The sequence below is a fragment of the Elaeis guineensis genome, chromosome 16 (genome assembly GCF_000442705.2).
Source record: "Elaeis guineensis isolate ETL-2024a chromosome 16, EG11, whole genome shotgun sequence".
Lineage (NCBI taxonomy): Eukaryota > Viridiplantae > Streptophyta > Magnoliopsida > Arecales > Arecaceae > Elaeis > Elaeis guineensis.
The window spans coordinates 41973506-41997022 of NC_026008.2; the positions used below are offsets into that span (position 1 = coordinate 41973506).

General features: G+C 39.2%; 4 protein-coding genes across 15 annotated transcripts in view; 1 reads left to right on the plus strand and 3 right to left on the minus strand.

Moving 5' to 3' along the window:
* The window catches only part of LOC105058954 (ENHANCER OF AG-4 protein 2), a 34328-nt gene extending 26983 nt beyond the window's left edge, over window positions 1-7345 (minus strand). For all 10 annotated transcript variants that reach the window (XR_012137414.1, XR_012137413.1, XR_012137412.1 and 7 more), the window contains exons 1-2: window positions 6847-7345; window positions 6234-6310 (exon numbers count right to left, since the gene is read on the minus strand). Coding sequence is in view for 1 of the 10 variants with exons in the window: in XM_010942041.3 (XP_010940343.1) it covers window positions 6234-6310; window positions 6847-6957 (188 nt within the window). In the remaining 9 variants the exon portion in view is untranslated. The remainder of the gene's footprint in view (window positions 1-6233; window positions 6311-6846) is intronic.
* Window positions 7346-9050: 1705 nt separating this feature from the next.
* Window positions 9051-12801, plus strand: LOC105058955 (chaperone protein dnaJ C76, chloroplastic). Its single transcript, XM_010942042.4, has 4 exons — window positions 9051-9510; window positions 10282-10538; window positions 10742-10925; window positions 11819-12801. The coding sequence occupies exons 1-4, from the start codon at window positions 9133-9135 to the stop codon at window positions 12452-12454; spliced, it is 1455 nt and encodes a 484-aa protein (XP_010940344.1). The 5' UTR covers window positions 9051-9132; the 3' UTR covers window positions 12455-12801.
* A 438-nt stretch (window positions 12802-13239) lies between these two features.
* LOC105058956 (dolichyl-diphosphooligosaccharide--protein glycosyltransferase subunit STT3B) lies at window positions 13240-20367 on the minus strand. Its single transcript, XM_010942043.4, has 6 exons — window positions 19283-20367; window positions 18285-18821; window positions 16385-16839; window positions 16095-16217; window positions 15606-15665; window positions 13240-13778 (listed from the first exon to the last, which is right to left on the minus strand). The coding sequence occupies exons 1-6, from the start codon at window positions 20177-20179 to the stop codon at window positions 13649-13651; spliced, it is 2202 nt and encodes a 733-aa protein (XP_010940345.1). The 5' UTR covers window positions 20180-20367; the 3' UTR covers window positions 13240-13648.
* Window positions 20368-22491: 2124 nt separating this feature from the next.
* The window catches only part of LOC105058957 (plastid division protein CDP1, chloroplastic), a 12479-nt gene continuing 11453 nt past the window's right edge, over window positions 22492-23517 (minus strand). For all 3 annotated transcript variants that reach the window (XM_029260241.2, XM_010942047.3, XM_073249857.1), the window contains 2 exons: window positions 23467-23517; window positions 22492-23375 (listed from right to left, as the gene is read on the minus strand). The exon at window positions 23467-23517 is cut by the window's right edge. In XM_029260241.2, the coding sequence (XP_029116074.1) occupies window positions 23291-23375; window positions 23467-23517 (136 nt within the window). In that variant the 3' untranslated portion in view covers window positions 22492-23290. The remainder of the gene's footprint in view (window positions 23376-23466) is intronic.

Consider the following 23517-nt stretch of genomic DNA (forward strand, 5'->3'; position numbering starts at 1 on the left):
ATGGACTAAGAACTTAAGTTTGAATTAGAAGCCTTTGCAAAATTCAGTAATCTCACAAAAAGAACTGAAGTAGAGGTAATCCTTAGTTCCAATATAACAAAATACAAAAAAAAAAAGTGCTCATTTTCTCTTCATTAGTAGGAGTCTACCATGGAATATTTGGTATTTGGTACTGCAAGTTATGAAAGAGAAATCAGTCTCCATAACATTGCAAAAATCACCTTGAATGATAATTTATTTTTTTGAGAAAAGCAACAAAGGCTGCCTAACTTTTGACCAAAAAAAATGTAACATCACATTGCAGGCCCATTAACAACATGTTAAAAGATGGAGGTCATGCTATAAAGCATCAACAAATATTCTTCCATTAATGCCTGCATAATACTGAAGTCGCATTAACAATAGGGAAATCCAATTCCTGGTTGTTACATGGGTATCATGCCCTAATGATGTACAAACTAAGAGCTTAAGTTTGAATCAGAAGCCTGTAAAATCCAGTAATCTTATGAAACAAATTGAAATCTAGGTAATCCTCAGTTCCAATATAACAAACAGAAAAAAAAAATTTGCTCAGTTTCTCTTCATTAGTTCGAGTCTACCATGGAATATTTGGTATTTGGTACTGCAAGTTATGAAAGAAAAATCAGTCAACATAAAATCACACTCACCTTACGTAATAAATTATTTTTTTGAGAGAGACAACAAAGGCAGCCTAGATTTTGGCAAAACAAGATGCAACTGTCATGCTGCAGCAACATTAACAACAGATTGAAAGATGAGGGTCAAGCATTAAAGCATCATCAAACATTTTTCCATTAATGCCTGCATAATACTAAAGTTGCATTAACAATAGAGAAGCCTGATTCCCAGCTGCTATATGTGTATAAAGCCCTAATGATGTACAACCTAAGAGCTTAAGTTTAAATCAGAAGGCCTTTACAAAATCCAGTAATCTCATGAAAAGAATTAAAGTCTAGGTAATCCTTAGTTCCACTAAACAAAATAGAAAAAAATTATACTAATTTTCACTTCATTAGTTTGAGTTTACCATGGAATATTTGGTAACCGGTACCGCAAGTTACCAGAGAGAAATCAATCTCCATAAAATTGCATTCACCTTAAATAATAAATTATCTTTTGCAAAAGCAACAAAGGCAACCTAAATTTTTGTGAAGAACTCCACAACTTGTTCCGCAATTTGTTCTAAAAAAGCCTCCTCTAGAAAATAAATAGAAAAAGGCATTTTACTCCATCACCCCATGCAGGCCTTTTCTTTCTGTTAAGTAATGGTCCATCCAAGGAACAGTAAATTCCTCAATTGATTACAACATGGCCTGAGCAAAGTGGTTCTTGATACTCATGGAATCTTCTGTATTTTGAATTTTACTATAAAAAAGAAATGTAGCTTTTAGCATGTTCTTTTAGGAGAAGACATCAAACATAGATCTTTTACAGTCAAACAACACCAGGAAGATCATCCAATAATCACGTAGTTAACTGACTTTTTTCTCTTTTTTTTTCAATTTTGGTGCTTAAATACCACATTATAGCATATATTAAAGTTAAACACCATAGCATAACTTTTTCATCTTCTCATAGTCAAACGGCCCTTTGGCAAACTTAAGACCACCCACACACTTCATCTCTCCATCTTTTATCTTTCTTGCCTTCTCCTCTCTCATCATTTCTTTTTCTACTACCAGCAACAATTTCCCATGAATGAAGGCTCTCTTTATCTCCATATGACACCTCCCTTGTACCTCTGTGATAAAAAAAATAAAGGCCCAATATCAAGAGGAAGGTTTTCTAGAAACATTAGGCTGAAATGGATGCGGTCTCACAAAAGAAATACTAAGATGAAGATTAAAATGGTCAGAAACTCATAAGAATGGAAAAGAGGAATCCAATTTCTACTTTCAAAATTTTAATTTTAAGTTGGAACATGCCCAACTCATCCCCTAGATCTATCGATTCCTCCATCCATGTCCTCCCCTTCCACTGCTGCCCATTGCATATCTTGTTCCCCCCTCATTGCTTGTTGCTGCACTGCTTATCAATGGTGCAGCAGGGGAGGAAGAGGGGACAACCCTTCCAATTGACCCACACCATTGCTCGGCATTGGGATCCCTTGTTTAGCCCTAAGTCCTTCTAGCTGCATCATTCACAGAAAAGAAGAGGGATAAGGGACGGTGCGAATGGGTTTCAAAGAGGGAGGAAGGAGAGAAAACAAGGCAACAAAAAGAGAAGGGAAGCGAATGAGGAAGGAGGCAGCAGTTTAGGTGCCTCACCAAAGGAGTATGCATGAATTTCTATAATTCTTCATATGCTCCTTAAGAGCAATTTAATTTATTCTCTGATTGTGAAATATGTGATGCAGGGATTAGCAGGATTATCCTCTAATTTATATAGGTTCTGCAATCAGGATTATGAATAGGTTCTCTCAAATTTAATTTTGAATTAGGAAAAAAAAAATCAAACAAGGGAGTGTTGTCAAGAATAGGTGTTTTACTTTGTCAAGTCATATGACACCAGTTCGCAAGGTCAGAAATTGCATTGCACTGATATTCTTAGCAATGTTGCTACATGCAGCACATGATATGATAAGGGTCCCACATTGTGTAAACCCTAACCTAGTCAAGGATAAGATTTCTAGAAATTCAGAATGAAAAACAAGTAAAACTATTTTCACAAACAAATTTACTATGTAAACAAACACAACAACAAATATATTTATTGGATACACTAATAAACTAATTCAACTATAAATGACATTATTTTGCGGTACTAAAACATGACTACAAAGTGACATAGGTAATGACCCTTGATACAAGAGCTCCATCTTCTTACAAAACCAAAAGGGAGACAGAAAATATAGGGAGAGAGGGAGAGAGACATGAGGCCAAAAGATGGTATAGTTAGATTCATGGTCGTGGCCAATATCAGAAAGTGTCAAAGAGAGAATGTGAGAAAGACAAACAAATAGACAGACAGATAGAGGTGAAGCTATAAGATGGGTGTGGCTAGATTCACAAAATTTAGCATGGTCTCGCACTCAATACTAGAAACTATCACCTATTAAACGAAGATTATCAGGAACTTAGTCTAAATTACATCGCTCTTTCCCTTTTTTAGTCCAATAGCCCTAGATCCTCAATCCTACCAGTCCTTGCCACTCCTAGCTCCTTATTACACTGTTTGGCACCTCGAATCATACATCTTCATCCTAAATCTCACAGTAAACAACCCTTCCATTCCTAAATCAGAAGTATGATAATTTTATCCACTACCCCTTCCACTTTGACCTTGTCCTAAACCCAAATCCTCAACGTTTTTTTAGCATCTTTTGTTAAGTAAAAGGCTCTCCTTTGGTATATAAACACAACATAGAATTAAAAATTTATTGGTACTTTGCCAATGATATCCAAAAATAGCTCATTAAAATTGCATTCCAAGAAAACCTCAAAACCACATGTAGACTTCCTGTAACCTACATGTTTCCAACTTACCTCCCTCTTTTTCAAAGCCTTGCATATGCATGGATGTTTTGGTTCCTAAACAGTTTTCACTAAGCAACCATTGACACTTGGACAAACCAATGCATGATACAAATGCAAGCCAACAACCAGTTGGTCCTCTTAAATTCCAACATGAACCATACATGAATCATGAATTCAGAGGATACATACACCTCCCATCAAGAAAACTCTATGATCAACCATGCATCAAAAGCGTGGCACATTGTGCATACACCTCAATCACGGGTAAGTGATAGAAACATCCACTTCTCATCCAGAAAAGAAGCATTGCACTTTTCATCGAGTAAGTGAATGAAACCACCCACCCACCAACACTCATGCCCCATATAAGAAGCAAAAAACGCTCCACAAACAATTGCCTCCATATTCTTCTCTATTGATGGGATCCCAATAGCTTTCATTGACATGACACAGGGAAAGCAAAATATTGAACTAGAACGATCATCAATTATGATTACTAGGGAATTATATGCCAACATTCAATTTCATGATGTACTTGGGAAGTAGATAGTTGATTCATGTTCCATGGAGCACTTGGGAATTAAATGGTTGATTCTCGTTCTTATTGACTTTTGGGTTCTTCTAGCAGATTTAGACTCGTTGTACCAACTTTTCAGATCAGACGTGCTTGAGATCAAGTTTGCACTGTAGCCTAAATTTCATGCTTGAACTCAAACTCGACTCATAGAACAAATGAGCCAGTTGCAGGCCAAGCTGAATCTGCTAGCACTGTGTCAACCCAAGCTTGAACATTGGTACTTGGGCCTAACTCTAGCTTGAACTGAGATTGAACACCACAGGGTATAACTTAGCCAAGTCCAAAAAGTTTAATCTTCAGCTTGACGAACACAGTTACAACCCAACCCCATCATCACAATTAAGGTGAGAGTCGCTTTAAGCCAATATTTGCTGAACCATCCCGAACCGGGCGGTTTGGATGTTCCGAGCCGTATCGGCGGCAAATCAGGACGGCTAGGCTAGGCAAATCGGGACACCAGATGAGGGAGAGAGAAAAAGAGGAAAAGAGAGGAAGAGAGAAAGAGGAGGGGAGGGAAAGTGAGGACAACACCGTCGAAGGACCAGTGGTGGCCGACCGAGGACTCCGCAGCTCAGTGTCGCCAGATATAATGTTTAATCGAGAGAGATAGACAGAAAAGAGCAATGGTACCAGATGAATACGCAGCTAGTAGAGAGGCCATCTGAGTGCGTCACATGGCTGCCATGCCCACTGAGTGGCGGAAAATGCGTGGGCGGAGCTGCGGCCGCGGAACAGAGGCGACCATCCTTGTTCAGTTCATCGACTTTTTTTTTTTAAATGACGATGAATAGTGAAGCAGGCAATGGGTTTGCCAGCTTCACTATTTCAGAATTTTTTAAAAAAAAGAGAAATAATGAAGCCAGCAATGGATGTGCTGGTTTCACCCATTGCCAGCTTCACTTAAATGAAGCCAACAAACTCATTGTCGACTTCACTGTGGTCGAAATTTTTAAAAAAATCTCATGAAACAGAGATGATCGACCCTATTTCACGCTTGCAGCACCACAGGCCACGATTGCGCTATCTGGTGGCCTCTTCATCAGCTTCCCCTCCGTCCCTTTCTTTCCCTCCCCCCTCTCTCTCTTGGCCAAAATTTGACAAAAAAAGTGGAGGCCTTGGCGGCCCTCCGAGCACACCCGCAACCGATTTATGGCCACAGTCGGTGTCTCTTCCCGCCACCCTCTCCCCTTTTCTCTCCCCCTCCCCTCTTTCTCTCTTTTCCTCCTCCCTGATTCCCTTCTTCTCTATTGTGTCGGTTCGTGCCGGTCTGGTCCGGTACAGATCCAAATTGACTCGTACCACCAGCCGGCCAGCACGGATCCCGATTCCGATTCCACCTTGCGTTAAGCATTTTTAGATGTGTATTCTACTCAAATTGAACCTAAAATCCTAGACCACACTCATAGCAATAGTTATTTGTAAAGGAGTTTCTACCATTATTTCCCACCTAAATGCCACTAGGACAATACCCATAAATTATTTACTACTTACATGAATTATCACCAATAATCTTGACAAGAATGGGAGTGGCATGTCTCACCCAAGATTTGGACATAGAGTTCATGATTGTCTGAAACTTTAAAACAAGTCTCCAAAAATTTCTAATATGGTTCAACTGACTACATTGGAAAAGTAGCTAAAAGGCAAAATACTTAGTTCTATCTAAATCTGATAATAGCATGTATCACAATACTAATAACTTATAATATAGTTAAATATTTACAAACCATTTATACCCATATAATCAATAAGAAAGAACCACTTTCTGAAGGGATTTCCCAAAAGCATTTATTCGCTGGTCATATCTAATTTAATCTTAAAATCAACTTGGTACGAAGAATATGAAAAATCTCTCCTTGAATTTTCTCTACAAGGACTCCAAGAGTCATTCCTATATGAACATTACAACATATACTAATTCTGGAAATATGTTCTAGCTATAAAATAAATAGGTCGTCCCCATATTTAATTTTCAGATTTAACGAAATTAATTAAAAAATTGAAGGGGAAACATGCAATGGTTTGCTTGCTCAAAAAGCAGCTCGTATTAAACTAGACCACATAGAAAAAGATAAGGTATAACACGGGATGTAATTTACATATTCACCCAGTGTACAAAATGAGCTATCAAAAAAATAAGGGGCATGCATCACACTCACATTTCAGAAGTCCCGAAGAACTGAACGAAGTATTTCTTAGGATCAGGTGATTGCTCCCACTCTTCGGGGTTGCTTATCTGAGCAGAAACATCCCAGTTGTATTAGATATAAACGATAAGAGAAACAACAAAAATGTTTAAAGCAAGCGCAATAAAGAAAAATCGGAAACAAAGACCATGGTCTCTTTTTTTTACTAAAAAAAATAGAAAAAAAGAAAAGAAAAGAAACATTCATAGGATAAAAGATGACAATAAACTGAAAGCCACCAAGAAACAAAAAGAAATGCGAGTTACTATAAGCATAGTTTGGTAGCTCTAAGTCTTCTAATACATAAATAAACATTCAGAAAAGGGAAAAATCTACACAAGCAGGAGCAGTAAAAGGGTCATGAGCAAAGCTTCAGTCAGAAGGTAACCATACTATCCAGATATTTATCCATTAAAGCAAAATTTCAAAACCCTACATGTCGTGTTTCATACTTTCAATAAAATCCAAGGAGACGGTAGTGCAATCTTGAGACGACTAGAGGGAAAGAGAGGAACAAGAATTGCACGGAAATCAAATTTCCAACTGCCAAGACAAACTCATAATCCAACCAAGAAGCCCAACTTACCTTCGCTGGCCATGCCGGGAATCCCTTGACCTTCGCCAGCACCAAATCCCCCAGATTTAACTGGTCCATCGCCTTGCCCCGGGCCCCACCTTTCCTGCGCCCCGGAGCCATTGTCGTTCAAGAAACCCTAACCCCCACCACCGTCGTCCGGTAACCCAGGCGCGAAGAAAAAAGATCAAGGAACGGGAAGAAAAACCCTAGAACGCCCCAACTGGACCGCTCATCCGAGCCCGCGGCAGTTCCCCTCCCGGTCGGACGCCGGAGACGAGGATTCCGGCTGCCGGAGGGCTACGCGGCGTGACCGGACGGGCAGAGGACGGTGGCGGTGGGCGGGGTCTCAGCATTCGGAAGCCGTGGAAGGCGTGAAGGGATCGACGAGGAGACCAAGAACGAGATGGAGACGAAGAGGAGTCCAAGAACGATCGGAATTTGGGTAGATAAACACGTGGGGGGTCGATCCGGTGACGCCTTGGGGAGTGGCCACCCCGGTTTCCTGTGGCGGACGTCTTTTAAACCGTACCGACCGACTAATTATACGCTGAATATTATTATACGATATTGCACTGCTTGGCCGCCTGATCTGGTTTCAACGATGCGATTAAAACTAAGGGAGGGTTCTTGATGTTATTTGTATGAAATAAAAATCATCTTTGTATGGATGGCCAGACCCGACAACTCTGGACGTGGATCCGCCGTTGATTTGATGTGCTTCATGTTTATCCGAACGACGGTAGCCGTGGTACGAGGGATCCAATCACACGATGTGCCACGTGCCACCTGATAGAATCTGTCAAAGAGGAAAGAGGAATCCTGATTTCCTTCTTCCTTTTCTTTTGTTTTTTTCTTGGTAAAGAGGAATCCCGGTTTCTATCAACTGGAGCATATCCTTCGGTTCTCTAAAGAGTCAATGCATTACTGATACAAATATCCTCTAATGTGTATTATATACTAAACTATGTGCATCAATATATTCATGCACATCAGCTCACCTCTTTCGTATGGGCTAATCATCAAGACAAGTACGTGATAAATGAGACATAGAAAAAAAAATAAGATGACTCATATGATACATAATAGTATGGTACATGTGGTGTAAAATATAATATCTTAATGCTTATGATTTACTTGTTGGATAAATATAAATTTTTAAAAGATTGGGCAAATATTGCTATTTTGATACAAAATTGACTTGATACGAAGGCTATGAAAAAAATTGTAAGTATTTTGAAAAATTTTTAAAGATTGAGAGAATATTTTCATCATAGTTGGCATGATATTTGAATAAAGAGTGCTTTGAGATCAAAATCGATACGATTTTTAATGGATATCATGTTAGTACCATAAAAATTGAAGAGTTTCTCATCAAGTGCAATTTCTTCTTTTTGAATGTAATCAATTGCAAATCCTAATCATGTAAAATTGGAGAAACATGCAAGTGAAGATTGCCAAAAATAAGTTATTCTATGCCTCCCATCTCTTTGAAGTGCGAGCGGTCTCCTTGCTTGGATAGGTTGAGAATTGTAGAAAATATGAATAGAACTCTAATTAATTGTTTGCTGACTTCGATACTGTCATCTATTATATCTTTTAGCTGATAAATTTATTCAATGTAAGAGTATCTTCGTTGGTTCGCAATCACTTCACCTTTCATGCATCCAGCACACTTCGAGGAGAGAATATTAGGATAAGATCACCAACTTATCTATACTATGCACTTTGTAGGATTGATTTCTCTGAAGATACTATCTTATATTATGCCATGATTCGAGCTATACCGAATACTACATGGGCAGATCCAATCAACCCACGAGCTGCATAAACAAAGACCGACAAATTCAGTTGTCAGATTGAAATCCTAATGTTAGGAATTGTGCATGCATTCCCATCAAGAACCAATAAATTTTTTAAGGCCAATAACAAGACAGACCTCTTGGTCTTTCTGGCAACCACCTGTGTTCTCCCTTTCCCTTGCTCTTTCTCTCTCTGCATGATGCGGGAGAAACAAATCTATGCCAGATAAAATATCTGAATTCAAATATCTTGAATACATGCTCCGAGTATCACGTATGACGTATCAGCTCCGAAGATTTTTTTGCTAAGCTGGAACGAAGGCCATTTTGGTAACTCTCATCAAAAAAGAGATTTTTTTAGCGCGTCTTTGTTCCGCGCAAGCCGACGCAGCCCACTGAAATATCTCCTATCCCGTAGATACCACCTCATTTCGCTCCTCGATCCGAGCTTCCCTCCCACCATTCTCTTCCTACCGTCATCACCAGACCCGAAACCATGCCATCTTTGGCCCTCTATCAAGCAAGCATCTCTCCCTCAGCCTTCAGGTCCAGTGCCAAGCCTCCAAATTCAAACGCGAAGATTAAGACCCAATTCCATCCCACAAATACTAAGCTACGCCACCATCGCAGATCTCTATCATGTGGTTGCAGAGCTTCATCTTCTTCTTCTTCTTGGACCAGCGACTTCGACCTCTACGAGATTCTGGGCGTGGAGAGCTCCTCGGATCAGTCGCAGATAAAAGCCGCTTACCGAGCGCTTCAGAAGCGGTGCCACCCGGACATCGCCGGGCCGGCGGGGCACGACATGGCCATCGTTCTCAACGAAATCTACTCCATCCTCTCCGATCCCGCTTCACGCTCTGCCTACGATCAGGTCAGTGTAGGAATTTTCAAATTGACAGTCTTTTTCTTGGCGAGCACTTCCTTTGTATCGTCACCGTATCTTTGATGATCGACTGATATAAAAAGCTAGCTCAAATACTAATGCGATACCAAAACAAATCTAATAAACTTGGACAACTTAATTAGCTCTTGGACCAAGAATGAGAGAAAAGTATACATTGAATCAACCTCATCAATATTCTATGGTAGTTCATGCCGTAAGATTGTCCTGAATGAATCAGACAAGCATGTCTGTGACGTATGAAATTTGTCTTGACATTTTATAGAAATCTCTAGAGAGGGAGATAAAGTAGAAAATCAAAGATTTATCGATGATTAAATGAGGAAAATATTGTTTAAAGAATGTATAGTGATGTAGAATTATGAATGAGAATTTGCGGACCGCAAATATGACAGGTTATTCGCAACACTCTGTGAAATATCTCAAAAGGGTTTCTTTTTAAAAAAGATTCATGATGTCGATGAGATAAATGTAAATTCGATCGTGTTATGTAAGGAGAAAAATTACAGTTTCATGTCAACCATCCTGATTTTATTAGCTTGCTCAGAGCTGGTTTAATAGTGTGATCTTGTTTTGAAATGGTTCGTTTATAAAATAGTAAAAAGCTAACTAGATTGCACAATCCACGTATCTCTAAACACCAGGAACTGCATTTTAAACTACATATAGGCGAACATACCATCAAGTATTAGTTTTAACAAAGGCTGCATCTTTTAACTACATTGCCCATCATTTATGCAGGAGCAAGCAAAAGTTTCAGAATTTCGGGGATACACAGGTAAACCGATCTATTCAACATGGTTTGGCTCTGAGAATGAACAGCGTGCAGTATTTGTAGATGAAGTTAGATGTGTTGGTTGCCTAAAATGTGCTTTATTTGCAAGCAAAACATTTGCCATTGAATCGGTTTATGGCCGTGCAAGAGCTGTTGCACAATGGGCCGATCCTGAAGAGAAAATCCTTGATGCAATTCAGACATGCCCTGTGGACTGCATCTCGTAAGAGCTCTCTCGTATTTACTCGATTTAAAATCATCTATTGTTTCTTAAAATCAAATGAAAACATAACTTTCATCCAAGTTGGTATCCTAATATCTGAAACTAATTCATATTCTTGCATAAGGATGCCTACTATCTATAATTAAGATTTATGCATGACTAGACTTTAACTTTTAACAATCATGCTTGGTTCTTGAGCCTAGGATTGTTGAAAGATCAAACCTTGCAGCATTTGAGTATCTAATGTCGAAGGAGCCACGGAGCAATGTAAGAATGACTGCTGGTAATACTCTGGGGGTGCGGGTGTCCAATATCTTTGCTGATGTGAGCAAGTTCCAAAGCAAATTCCACAAGATGAAAGACAAAGCTTCAAGGAAAGAGTCCAAGGTGAAACATAAATGTCACAGATAATAACATTTACATACGCTGACTCAAAATTTAAACCATCTGAAATGGCATGTGCACAAAATGAGAAATATATGATTATCTTTATGTTTAAGATTAGCTAAGCTTTTTCGACATCAAGAAATTTTTGATATTTAGCAAACCTCAGAAAATCAACATAGATATAAATACTAGAATTCTGTGTTCTCAAGACCTCTTGGATAGGCAGGTTTTTTACAGTTGAACAATAACGTAAACATATGTAATTCTTCAAAACTAGGAATAAGATGGGTAAAGAGTAGCAACATTTTCTCTCTCTTTAGCGGCATGTTGTAAACATGGATTTTCTTAGGCATCCTTTTTGAAAGTAAGGATCTTGTAGGTGTAGTTACCTTCTTACAGTCTTTATACACTGTCCCATTTTCTTCCTATATCTGGCTTATATATTTTCCTTTCTCCAGTGATGCTTTATTAAGATTTATATTACAAATACATGACAAGGTAGCACCCTGCTCAGTCTTAGCTGTTCGGCGAAGTTTCAGTTGATTGCGTTCTCAATTCTAGCATCCAACTTCAAGCAGCAATAACTATTATATATATTGCCTGCAAAAAACTCACTTATAAGTTGAATTAATAATTCAATAATCACAGTAACTTTCTGCATTGCGATACTTGTAGATGCAGTGACATCATACATCAACCTCTGAGTTTTCTGCTGCTCTTCAAATACTTTGTTTTATTCATTGCTTTTGGAAACATAAAATTTCATATATTCTCACTTCTTGTCCTTGCAGGTTCGCAATTTAACTTAGCACTTGATTTTCTAGTTCTGCAAAGCATAACATGAAAATTTTCTTGTAATACAAACCTGATCAAAATACACTTCTGCAACTTAGGAGTCCGATCTCCAAAGAGAGTCCAGAATTTCGGCTCTTCATGGCGTAAGATCAATCACAAATTGGTGGTGCCGGCAGTCTGCCACTAACACATCAGCTTGGACAGAAACCAACCTTAATCTGACGGTTACCAACAGAAGAACAGCACCACCCAACACTGAAAGACTTCGAGAGGCTGCTGCCAAATGCAAGGTGGGAGCAACTGCAGGTGTTGGTGGACAGAGTTCAATAAGCTATAAACACAATGAAGAGTACTGGACCCCAATTCTCATCCTTCCAGCACCATCATCTAGTTCATCAACCAGTTCCAACATGCTAAAGTCTGAGCCTCCACCAAGTACTCTGCTGGAGGCTGAAAAGGAGGCAAAAAGAGCATCAGCCATTGATAGGACAAAGGGAAGCCCCCTGGATTTAAGGGCCTCTCTGGCTATGGCCATGATCTCAGCATCAGTAGTAGGATTTAGAGGTGGAGAAATGTCAGGAGGTGGCCTTAAAGAACACATAGGTGGTAGTATAGCTCTGGAAATTGTCAACAGCTTTGAGCTGCAAGTTCTATTGGCAGGTGTTACATGGTTTGTCATTGGGATGATAAGTGTGGGAATGGTTGAAGCTCTGAAAAACAAGGGAAGAGGATAGTGGGAATACAGTTCATATACAGTGAAGTGCTGATACATAAATATGATGCCTAACAGTAGGTCATGGAAAAAGAGGGCTTCATAAGCCATACAAAAAAACCCTGATAAAAAGGAGCAATGGGGTGAAAATGGATTGGATAATTAATCCAAAACCATTTCCTTATTGAAATCTATTTGGATATGGATACAAATTTCACCTTTTGACCCATATCCATATCCATATTTGTACCTATCAAAGAAAAGTGTATACGAATACAGATATCAGCATCTGGATTTGCTGGCTTATAAAGTAACTATCAGATTATATCTGTATTTAAATCTATATTTCTAATACCCAATTTGCATTCATATTTGTCTCCTACTAAATAGTGAAGTGCGAAATGTGGTTGATTGTGTTCGTTGTGTGACATTAGCCACTACCAGTTTTCTTCTAGCCAACCGGACATCAATAAGTTTCATGTGCGGATCATCCTGGACCAAAACAGGACAGGATGGAAACTGTATCATGGACGAATCTATTCTGCCACAAAAAATTCTTAAATGAATGCATTATCACCTGATAACTAAATTAGTAAACAAACCATGATGCCCATCAACGACCAGCTTGAGCCCCTGACCTTTTTTGAATCACAGCAAATGATCCTGACAAGATTTTGCATGGTAATATCATTGCAGAACTGATCATGAGATACAAATGTAACATCATGAGAACTAGTTTCTAACTTTCTATATCGAGCAAACAAAATCATCTGTTCTGAAAAACAGCATGCACACCATTGGAACATATTCGGTGCAAGAGCCTTAACTCATGCTTTAGAGCGATCAATTCAGTTTCCATGCAAACTGGTAACTCCCATTGTTAACACAGCAGACATGGCAAACAGATTCTACAAAAATTTACTAGTGCTGTTAAAATTTAACTCGCATCTAAACATAAATAAAAAAGAGGGAGGGGGAGGAGTGGGGTGCTGCTGAAGGTATCCAGCGTCTGCATATCAAATTAACATGCTATTTGTCATCCTCTAAGAAAATTCAACTCTCCTGCAAACAAAACACCAACAAGGAAAACCCATGTTTTACTTTACACAGGTTTACCTTCCATGGTATATAAGAACACATACTATTCTGTAGATTGAGCACTCAGTCATCCACAATTCCTCTGGAGGCAAGATTTCGGGAAGTGGAACAGGAGACTTCACCACCTATTCTTGGGTGGCTTGACTTTGTATATCCGAACAATCCAGTTCGACGTTGTGAATGCTTCTTCCAAGTACTCGAGCTTTATATCTTTATTCCCAATTTCCACTCCTCTTGCACGGTCATACCTGCCAAAAATTAGTAGAAATTAAAACCTGAAATCATGATTGAAACACAAATTAAGTTTACAGTACAGACATTAGCATCGGACAGATGAAGCTACCCCAACAAAAAACGATGTTAAGCTATTTCTGAACAGACAGTATAGTTAGAACAATCAATTGCACTTTCGGAACTTATGACTCTGAATATGGAGTGGAACAGCAAAGTTTGCAAGAAACTTTAACAAAGAAGTTGCTATGACAGGAGTGATTGATAACTGGATCATGACAATTTTTCGTAATCGCATTTCAAATTCCAAAACGAAATCCTTCCATAGATATTAAAACCACATCATTGTAACATTCTACAAAAATTTGCCAACAGACCAGAACAACAAACATCGACATTGGGCAATTCGGCCCCATCACTCAAATAGTGCAGAAAGCTATTCACAGGGAGCTACAAAATTAAAAGCAGGTTGCGTGACAAAGAAAGATTCAGGATTCCTGTGTAATTCGATAATGTGAATTAAGTGAAGATATCCAACTATAGCTCAGTATCACTGAAGAAATTTGGTATTGACGGATCCTCAACCTTTAATGAACTTAATTAAATATTCAAGTTTATTTGGTTGCATGAACTGACTTAAATTACACCAAAAAGACATTATAATAAAAAATTCCAGCTCAGGCACTGTGATCCTTACCTTTCATATTTCAACTATGATTCAGTTCTAACTAAACTTTCAAAAAAAGTATATGCAAATCCAAGAATAATAATGCAGGGCTCATCACTTTTAAGTAATAAAATAAAAGAAATAACAATCTAAAATATTCTTTTCCTAAATAATCTTTGGGCTTCCAACTTAAGCTGAGCAGCCTATTCGACAGTCTCTCAAGACTTCTTAAAAGAAAAACATACGATAATTATTATACATGTGAAAAGAAAAATCCCAAATAGGTGTTCCCTACTCAACACTAGAAATCTAACTCCTATATCTATAATCATACACAGATACATATGGACACTTGCATCTTTTTAATAAAAAAAAATGTATATATACATACATCACACACCCCATGTACAAGCATGTACTTGTGTATAGCCATGTCTAAAACTCCTGAACAATGTCATACGCAGCTACTTATGTGCTGAGCAGAATCCACTGTCTAGGAAAGTGGGATTCAAAGACCAATTAAAGTCACACAAATTTATAGGTGTAGCTTAACATTAAGGCACTTGCCTAGATATATACTTTATTTATTTCATAGTAATATGCACACATAGGTTAAGCTAAACAAACATGTGATCGCTATATTCATATAAATTACACAAATCTTAGTTAATATTAAGTACATGTAGTATAAAATTACTCATTATAACTCAAACCTAGTGCAATAATATATATCTCATCTAAGTAGATGCCTTCAAAGATCACATGAACCATCACAATCTGAGAGTGCTTGCTGTTGGCCTAAAGTCCTGTGGTTGGCCAGTACATCTTCAAAATGTGAATTAGGAAGTTTTGAGCATATGAGTAAGAGTACTTAGAGAAATTTTATGACAGATGCAATAAAACATAAAATTGCCTGTAAGAGATAAATATTTCAAAACTTTTATTATCTGTTTACACAATTTAAACAGAAAATATAAACAATACAATTAGGAGCAATTCACTTTCACATTTTGAAAGACCATTTCGCGTAAAAATAGAATCATAACATCATTTTGCAAGAATAACTTGCAACATGCTAATGCACAAAACTTTAAATTTGAGAATGAAGTTCCTCCATGGGAAGAGTCAATGAACAGACTACAGAATTAAAATGCAGGATGGAAGGCAAGTTACTCACCCTGTGGGTTTCCCATACTCTGTTGTCAGCTCCCCAAACCGATAATAACAAAGCTTGTACCTATGCATCATCAGATGAATTTGTTTCAGGAAAACCGGACATCAAACATACAAAACATAGATATCTTAAATATCATTCTTAATACTCTAAGTATGATGACAAAAGGAATTATTTTTCCCCTACTTTCCATTTCCCACAACAGCTTGTGTGAAATTGAAAGAATTTATCACTACCAAATCTAACTTGACCTTGTGAAAATATCTACAACATAGTTGACATTATTCATGATGCATCCACAAAACCACAGAAGTGCAACCACACATGCCTAAGAACAGTGGGATACACATACATATACTGCAATAGGTCTTGGCCTTCCATCTACAAAGCACAAATCAACTAAGCAGCACAAGAAAGAAAACCATAAAGTACCGCAAAAGGTCATGTCACATTTCATCATGGTAATCAAATCAATCTGTGTGAAAAGCTTACATAAGACAGTTCAACATTTTTGGTGCTGCCCCCTTGTCAACACGATACTCGCCATTCACAAGATAATCAGGTTCTTTTATCACAGGAAAAACTCCACCACCAATGCGCACCATCCAGAGAAATCTGTCACAACAAAACAAAAATCATCAGAACAAATCGGCATGATCAACTGGTAATCAAAATAAAAAGATTACTGAATAAGCAGTTCAACAATACATCTGTAAGAGACAAGGCTTTGCTAAACAATTAGGAGTATATATGCACATGTACTATGTAAGTTAAACCCATACTTGTTAATATCATCTGAAGAATACCCAGTAACACCACCAAATACAACAAGCACATAATCCACATCCAGGGATTGCATTATCTCATATGCTTCATCCTCATACGATGACATTGCACGCCCAACAGTAGCAATGTGTGTATTATTCCAAGTATTGTTGTCTACAATCACAGTTCTGTTTCCCATGGCTGTGATTTGGTATCCATAGTCCCACCATGACATCACCTTGGCATCTGGAGGAGTATTTTGACGAAGCCAGAAATATGCCTCGCGGTAATCATCAAATATGACTCTTCCACCATGAGCACCCCTTGCAGCCAAGACAATAGAGGGTGAAGAATATGCCTCAGATGTGACCCAGGTGCAGTGTATAGCATATCTACTGAGCAAATAAAATGCACCAGCAAGCAAAGCAATAGCAGCATTTCGTTGGAAAGGCAAAGCTTGATCAAGGGATGCCTGCCAATTCAAAAGGCAGTTGTGTCTTAATTAGATAAAACCATTTTCTTTAAATACAAAAAGTTTGTGAGTGAAATATGGTAGTGGCACACTGCATCTAAAAGATGAACTTTCAACATCAATATGCTTATCACCACATCTAAAAGATGAACTTTCAACATCAAGATGCTTAAGAAGACAGTTTTCCATCACCATATAATTATAGATTTGGTCTCTAACAAATATGCAACAAGTTAAGCATGAAAGGCTGGAAATTATGAAATAAAGAACCGTCGAACATTGGACCTCAAACTCATTCTTAAAAATTATTTCAATGAGGAAAAATTATTTTCAAGCATGTAATATTCTATGTTTCATTCATTAACCTATCTCATCTTCTGAAAAGTCATCTCTCATTCATTAACCTACCTCATCTTTGGAAATGTCAAGCTGCCATGTTTACACGTCCAAACATGCTTCAAATATACAAACTTGGTAGACATTGATGTACTTCTAAACTATAGCTTGAAAATAATTTAACTGATAATAAGAGGTTGTGCTGATATAAATGTGCCTGCATACATGTAGCACAAAATATTTTTGTAAAATAAACTAGGAGTGAAAAAAATTGAGACCATACATTTGTGCATGTGAATGTTCCCTCTAATAATCCATGCCTGCACGCATATATTTGGAACTGCAGTCATCGATCTATCTGTCACTACATGTCCATCATCCATATTCACATAAAAACACAAGCCTGTGCATGTATATATCCATATATCAAAAATGTGTCATAGCTGCCTACACATACACATTCTGTTTGCCCATAGGTCTGCCTCTCTATTTTGAGCCATCAAAAGAATCCAAATCCATTGCCTTGTTGAGGTCTTCTCCGACATCAATCGAGAAAGACCATATGATTTCAATGCATCCATCTCTGTTGCGATGACTAAACTTCCAAATGAGAACTAATTTATAATTCAAGCATTATTCCTAACATTTTGATTCATATAATGACTGTTCATGGTCTTAACATTCTACATGCATCTATATATGTACTTAAAATCTAATTCAATGTGAAAATCCATCAACAATCCACAAGCATGTCCCTCTTTAGTCCACTTTAATCCATTAGAAATGCTTTCATGGTTTCATCTATCTATCCTTTCATCAGAAAATATGCTCCAGCCATCACTTCACCATTTCTTCGACCATTTCAGATAAATTAGTAATATGTGCAGCATTCTGGTTGAACAAAGGTTCTAAAATCTAAATGTCTAAGCCTTTGTAAGAAGAACTGAAGAAAAGAAAAGATTGAAGAACCGTACAACTTTAGCAATTTCTCAAATGCATTATTAATAACTCAAAAACAAAAAACTAGAACTAACCAAAAGATTATAATGACATTCAAATGAGAAAAGCTAGAATCTGCAATATATGCTAGTGTGTTTGCAAGCCCTTACCTTAGCTGATGCCTTCAAGCTAGATGTCCCTTTGCTAGAGACTGTCTGCGAAGCCTTGCTCTTTGTCCGTATCAATGTTGTTAGATTCTTTATGGTGGCAGAGACTGCAACAGCACTGATAAGGCATACAGCAGGTGTAGCTACAAGAATTAGTCGAACCATTACACCAGCGAAGTACATGCTTGTCAGGCCATACATAACTATAAATATTGTGGCATCTGACAAACGCTTGAAACAGAAATAGAGGCCGGCTGGAAAAAAAAACAGAAGGATGTGGAAGTCAAACATGAACGACGACCATGCTGTCGGTTGATGCTCAGAAACAGATGCAATAATGGGGATATGATCCTTCGCATATGTTGGATCAAGCAGGGAGTAAAAGCGTCCTGTCCAGGGAGAGATATAACCAGTTGCTGTCCCAACTCCAAGGGCAAGAGCACCCACGCTTATGGAACATGTCAGAGTAATTCTCAAGAAGGAATGGAATAATTTAGGATCATTTAAAGTGTATTTCACCCAGTCTACAAAGTAAAAAACCTGCAAACGAGGATCATACGTTAGGCTAGCAAACTGGCAGTGATTAAACAACCTGGGCATCTATTAACTACAGTACGACAAATGAAGTCCAAGAGAGCCTTCAAACACAAATATGAACATCCCCGGGTGTTCATAATGGTCATAATGAACAATAGAATAAACTACACAAATAAGTGTCACTCTTCAAGATAACAAAAGGTGGATTTTATGATCAGAACCATCTTTAATGTTTATTAGCTCTTTTAGTATACTTGACTACAGTGAATCGGTCAAATATCCTTCACCTGCTGTGTAGCCATATGTCATCATAAACAATATTTTACCACTTATTTATCGCGAAAAGACAGAAAAATATATTTTTTATCCTCTAATCAAAGCGAAGTGACGAACCAAAGATAACACAGAGAAGCAAAGAACGAAAAAAAAAGGGAAGAGAGTAAGAGAGAGAGAGAGGCGCAAACCTGCATCAAGAAAAACACCCCCATGGCGGCCATGTGCTCACCGGACTGCACATGCTGGAATCCTACGAAGCGGATCTGCATGGCGAGCAGCATCCCTAGTATATACATGCAATTATAAGCGACATAAAGCCGCATCGAATACCTTCCCGTGATCAGCAGCACCAAAACATACAGCGGCACCAAGTTGATTATAAATACATACCCACCCCACGCCGACACCATGTAGAAGTACCCGAAAGCCGATGCCAGGCCCCATGCCAGCGATCCTGTGTTCACGGCCTTCACAAAGAAGTAGAAGGTCAACAGCAAGGCGAAGATGGCGACCCCCTCGTTATCGTAGGACCCCGCAACGGACCGGGAGATGTAGCCGGGGCAGATGGCGATGAGGGCGGCGGCGGCAAGGCCGGCGCCGGCGTCCCAGATCTCCTTGCCGAAGAAGTAGGCGACGAGGGTGGTGTTGGACGCGAAGAAGGGGGCGGTGAGGACGCAGACCTCGCGGATGTGGACGGCGAAGGTGAGGAAGCGGAAGACGCGGTAGATGAGGGCGGCGGTGACCATGAGGCCGGGGAAGAGGGTGCCGCCGATGATCCGGCCTAGAGGGTACCAGCTCTCGGCGTCGAACCAGTTCCAGAACTCGTAGAAGCCGTTCTTGGTGAGAAAAAGGGTGGTGCGGTAGTTGAAGTAGGGGTCGAACTCGTGGATCATGGACTCGTAGCGGAGGACGCTGAAGAGGCGGACGGCGAAGGCGAGGACGTAGATGAGGGCGAGGGTGGAGACGCGGATCAGAAGCTCCTGCTGCTTGGTCTTGAGCTTCAGGGTTCTGAGGGAGGGGAAGGGGAAGGAGGAGGAGGGGGCGAGCGAAGGGGGCCTGACGGCATTCTCGGCCTTGGCTCCCATGGCGAGATAGGGAGGGGAGGGGAAGTTGGCAGAGTGGATTTTGATCGGGAGAGAACAAGGGTTTCAGAGGTTCATTTGGGTTAGGGAAGGGGGAGAAAACCCTGGGGAAATGATCGGGAGAAGGGTTTTGGAGAAGAGGCAGTGGATCCGAAGAATACGAGAGTCCAAGGTTGGCATCGTTGATCTCGTGTCCGGGTTCCGTTCACCTCGTGTAACTTTAAGCATATGTTGCGTACTCGGTTGACGAAAAGTTTTGGCCCTTGGCTTGGGCTGGGCTGATGTGAGTAATAACCTCCATAACCTTAGCGAAATTCTTTGTGCACCGCGCGTGGTGATTGGATCCCGCGCGGGACCGGAGAGACGGTGAAAAAAAAAAAAAAAAGATCGGACCCCGCACTTGATCCAATCACCGCGCGCGGTGCACGAAGAATTGCTCCCTCTAGTCCAGCTTTTAAATGGGCTGGGTTTGGATAGAGAGATGATGATTGGTTCTAATTTCTAAAGTAGTTCAAAGGCCAGCGTTTCTACATGTATCCAGATCTCTTATGAAGGCCATCGGCTTTCTCTGTTAGATTTTTCTTTTTTTTGGTAAAATGAGGAGCAAAAGCTTAACTAAAATATAATAGAAAGGACAATACAGAGTCTTAAATACACAGCATCCAAGCCATCAAAGACATACCTTAATCTCATATCACAGAGATTACAACAACGGTGCAGTGTCCAAAATGAAAACTTACCGCTATCAGTCAAGAATGCTGTAGAAATAATGAAGACTCTGCCTCTTGAAAAGCTGACATTTATGCAAGATAAGCTTGGAACTGGGGAACAAAGGAGCAAAACAACATCCAGGGTCATGTGTCTTGCAACCACACAAGCAACTTTGGGAGCCCTTTGACTTCAATAGTTTTTTTATTTTTTTGATACATGCGAATGATCACACAACTATGATGGAAACACAGCTCATAAAATCAGAATATAAAAAATTCTACAGAATTGGCAAACATACCCCCCTATCTCCAATTCAGTCATTAAAATGCTCCGCAACATAAGACGCGATCCAATCTACTGCGTAGTTCATCTTCTGAAAAATATACCGAACATGCACCGCTATTAAAAGATGAAGAGCAATCTAGATGTCATAGAGAAGCAGATGGACCTCTAACTGACTTCAACAACTTCAAGAAACTAATAAAACAGCTGAGTAATACAGGGATGAAAAATATTATCCACTGATGTTTCAGCAAATAGTGTATCTACATCAAACGTTTAGATTCCAATTTCTTCATGGTAACTTTCCATTGAGTATAGAGCTAGAATGGGAGAATTGCCACCGCTGAGAAGATCTTGAGATGGAAGCTATCTGCTGAAACTTTGACCACCGGGAGTCAACATGAAACTATGTTGTTAAGGTCTGTTAGATTGTTTGCAAGCGTAGGGCGCAATGGCTTCCGCCATCTCCTGTAAATAATTAAATAAAACTACAGGATTTCGAAAGCATAATGCGGAGTGAGGGTTGAAGCATCTCTACAGAGCTTTTGTGGAGCAGAAGCAAAACAGGCCCGATTAGTCTTCAAGAGCATCAGCAATTTTAAGCATGCCAAACACCGATCATAGCGTGGAGAAATTAACTCTTCCGTTCTCCACAGCAACACATGCTTATTGGCATGTAAAACAATCAGACGACCGTTGCCTGGATCAATGCAAACAAAGGTATATCGAATACAATGTGAATTTCTTTTAAACATGAATCTGATGATGTCTTGATAAAAACAAGAGAACGTTTAGCATCACTCTACACGTATGGTATAAGACAACGTTTAATTTTCCTTTCATATTGAAAAGGCTGGAGGCAAGTAGTGGGGTGTAGGCCATCCTTCACTGATGCAATCCTTAGAGGGGCCACAACAGGGCATAAACATGCCAAAACATCCATAAATTGAGGAAGGACCATGCACACCAACAGTAAACCCCCACAAACTAAACCAAACCAAGCCCAGTGGTTTATACAATACCCAATATCCCTATGCCCTCACAGTAAAAAAAAAAAAAAGCCAAACACTTGATATGATCAGCGCTTGCATAATCTAGCATAAGCAAAATAATTATCTTCCTGATTTGCAATTCTCATTTTATGCCTTCAACCCAAAATGAAAGCCAAAAAAGAAAAAAGGAAAAAAAAATCATTCCTAGATATGGTGATTCTTTCTATATCATCATTCTCCTTTTCATTTGAAAAAGAAAGGAATGCATCCAATTACGCCATTTCTTCCTAGTTTCTTCTTCGAACTGTAACATTGAAGAAAGCAACCAGATTTCCTGTTAAACAATCTGGAAAGCATATGAAATTAATTTTAAACCCAAACAATAATGTACATATATATTCCAAAATAAAGAAACATCAAGAAACTGTTTCTAGCAACTACAGTTACAAGTTGCAACGATCAATGGGTACACCATATTAATTCTACACCAGGATTCTGCACCTTATTTCATTGGCCTTGCATTCCTCCCAAGTTATGAGGAAACTTCAGGGCTGCACGATGGCAGAAAATTAGTTTGCACCAGCGGTACATGTTTTTATGAAGCCAACTTGCGTACGCCACCGAGATTAGTTCGAAAGAAACAAAGGATCGTCAGATCAAGAGAATGGTCAGTCCACCGATGAAGACAATGACTTGGGGAAAGATATAAACACACCCTAGTCATGCTTGTTAGATACTGCTATCCACCGAACAGAAAGAATTTAGGAACCTCATCGTTACTTAAAAATCACCGAACAGGTCACATTTCACCATCTTGAGGAGCCGTACCGGCAGTGCTTCTAAACCATAAAACAAGCAGCTGCTACAACTCACCGTTTTAAGGACCATACCAACAGCTTCTAGAGTCTAGACCATTAAATATCACAGCTAATGGAACGGCGAAGACCAACAGGTAGGCCTAAAATCACCAAGAACACACTATGCCAGAAGTTCCAATTATTTATTCCTTTTCAGACAGCTCAGACAACAGCACACTTTCTTGACTCATCATCCTGAATCCAATTGAACAAGAGGTTTTCTGGCAGATCGAAAACCTTTAAACAATCCACTGATTCTTAGTCAGAGGAAATCATACTTGAGTTTGGATACCACCTCGACAGAATCTCCATAAACCATCATCTTGTCTTTTCAAAATATACTCTACTTTGTATGTACTGCAAGAATGCAATCAGCGAAAAATATGAAAACCCAAGTTATTCAGACCAAGCATGACAACGACTCAACAACATAATGGAAAAAAATTACCTGTAATAACTCGGTTTTTTCACCTGAGACTCATCAACAAGCTCAGCAGCT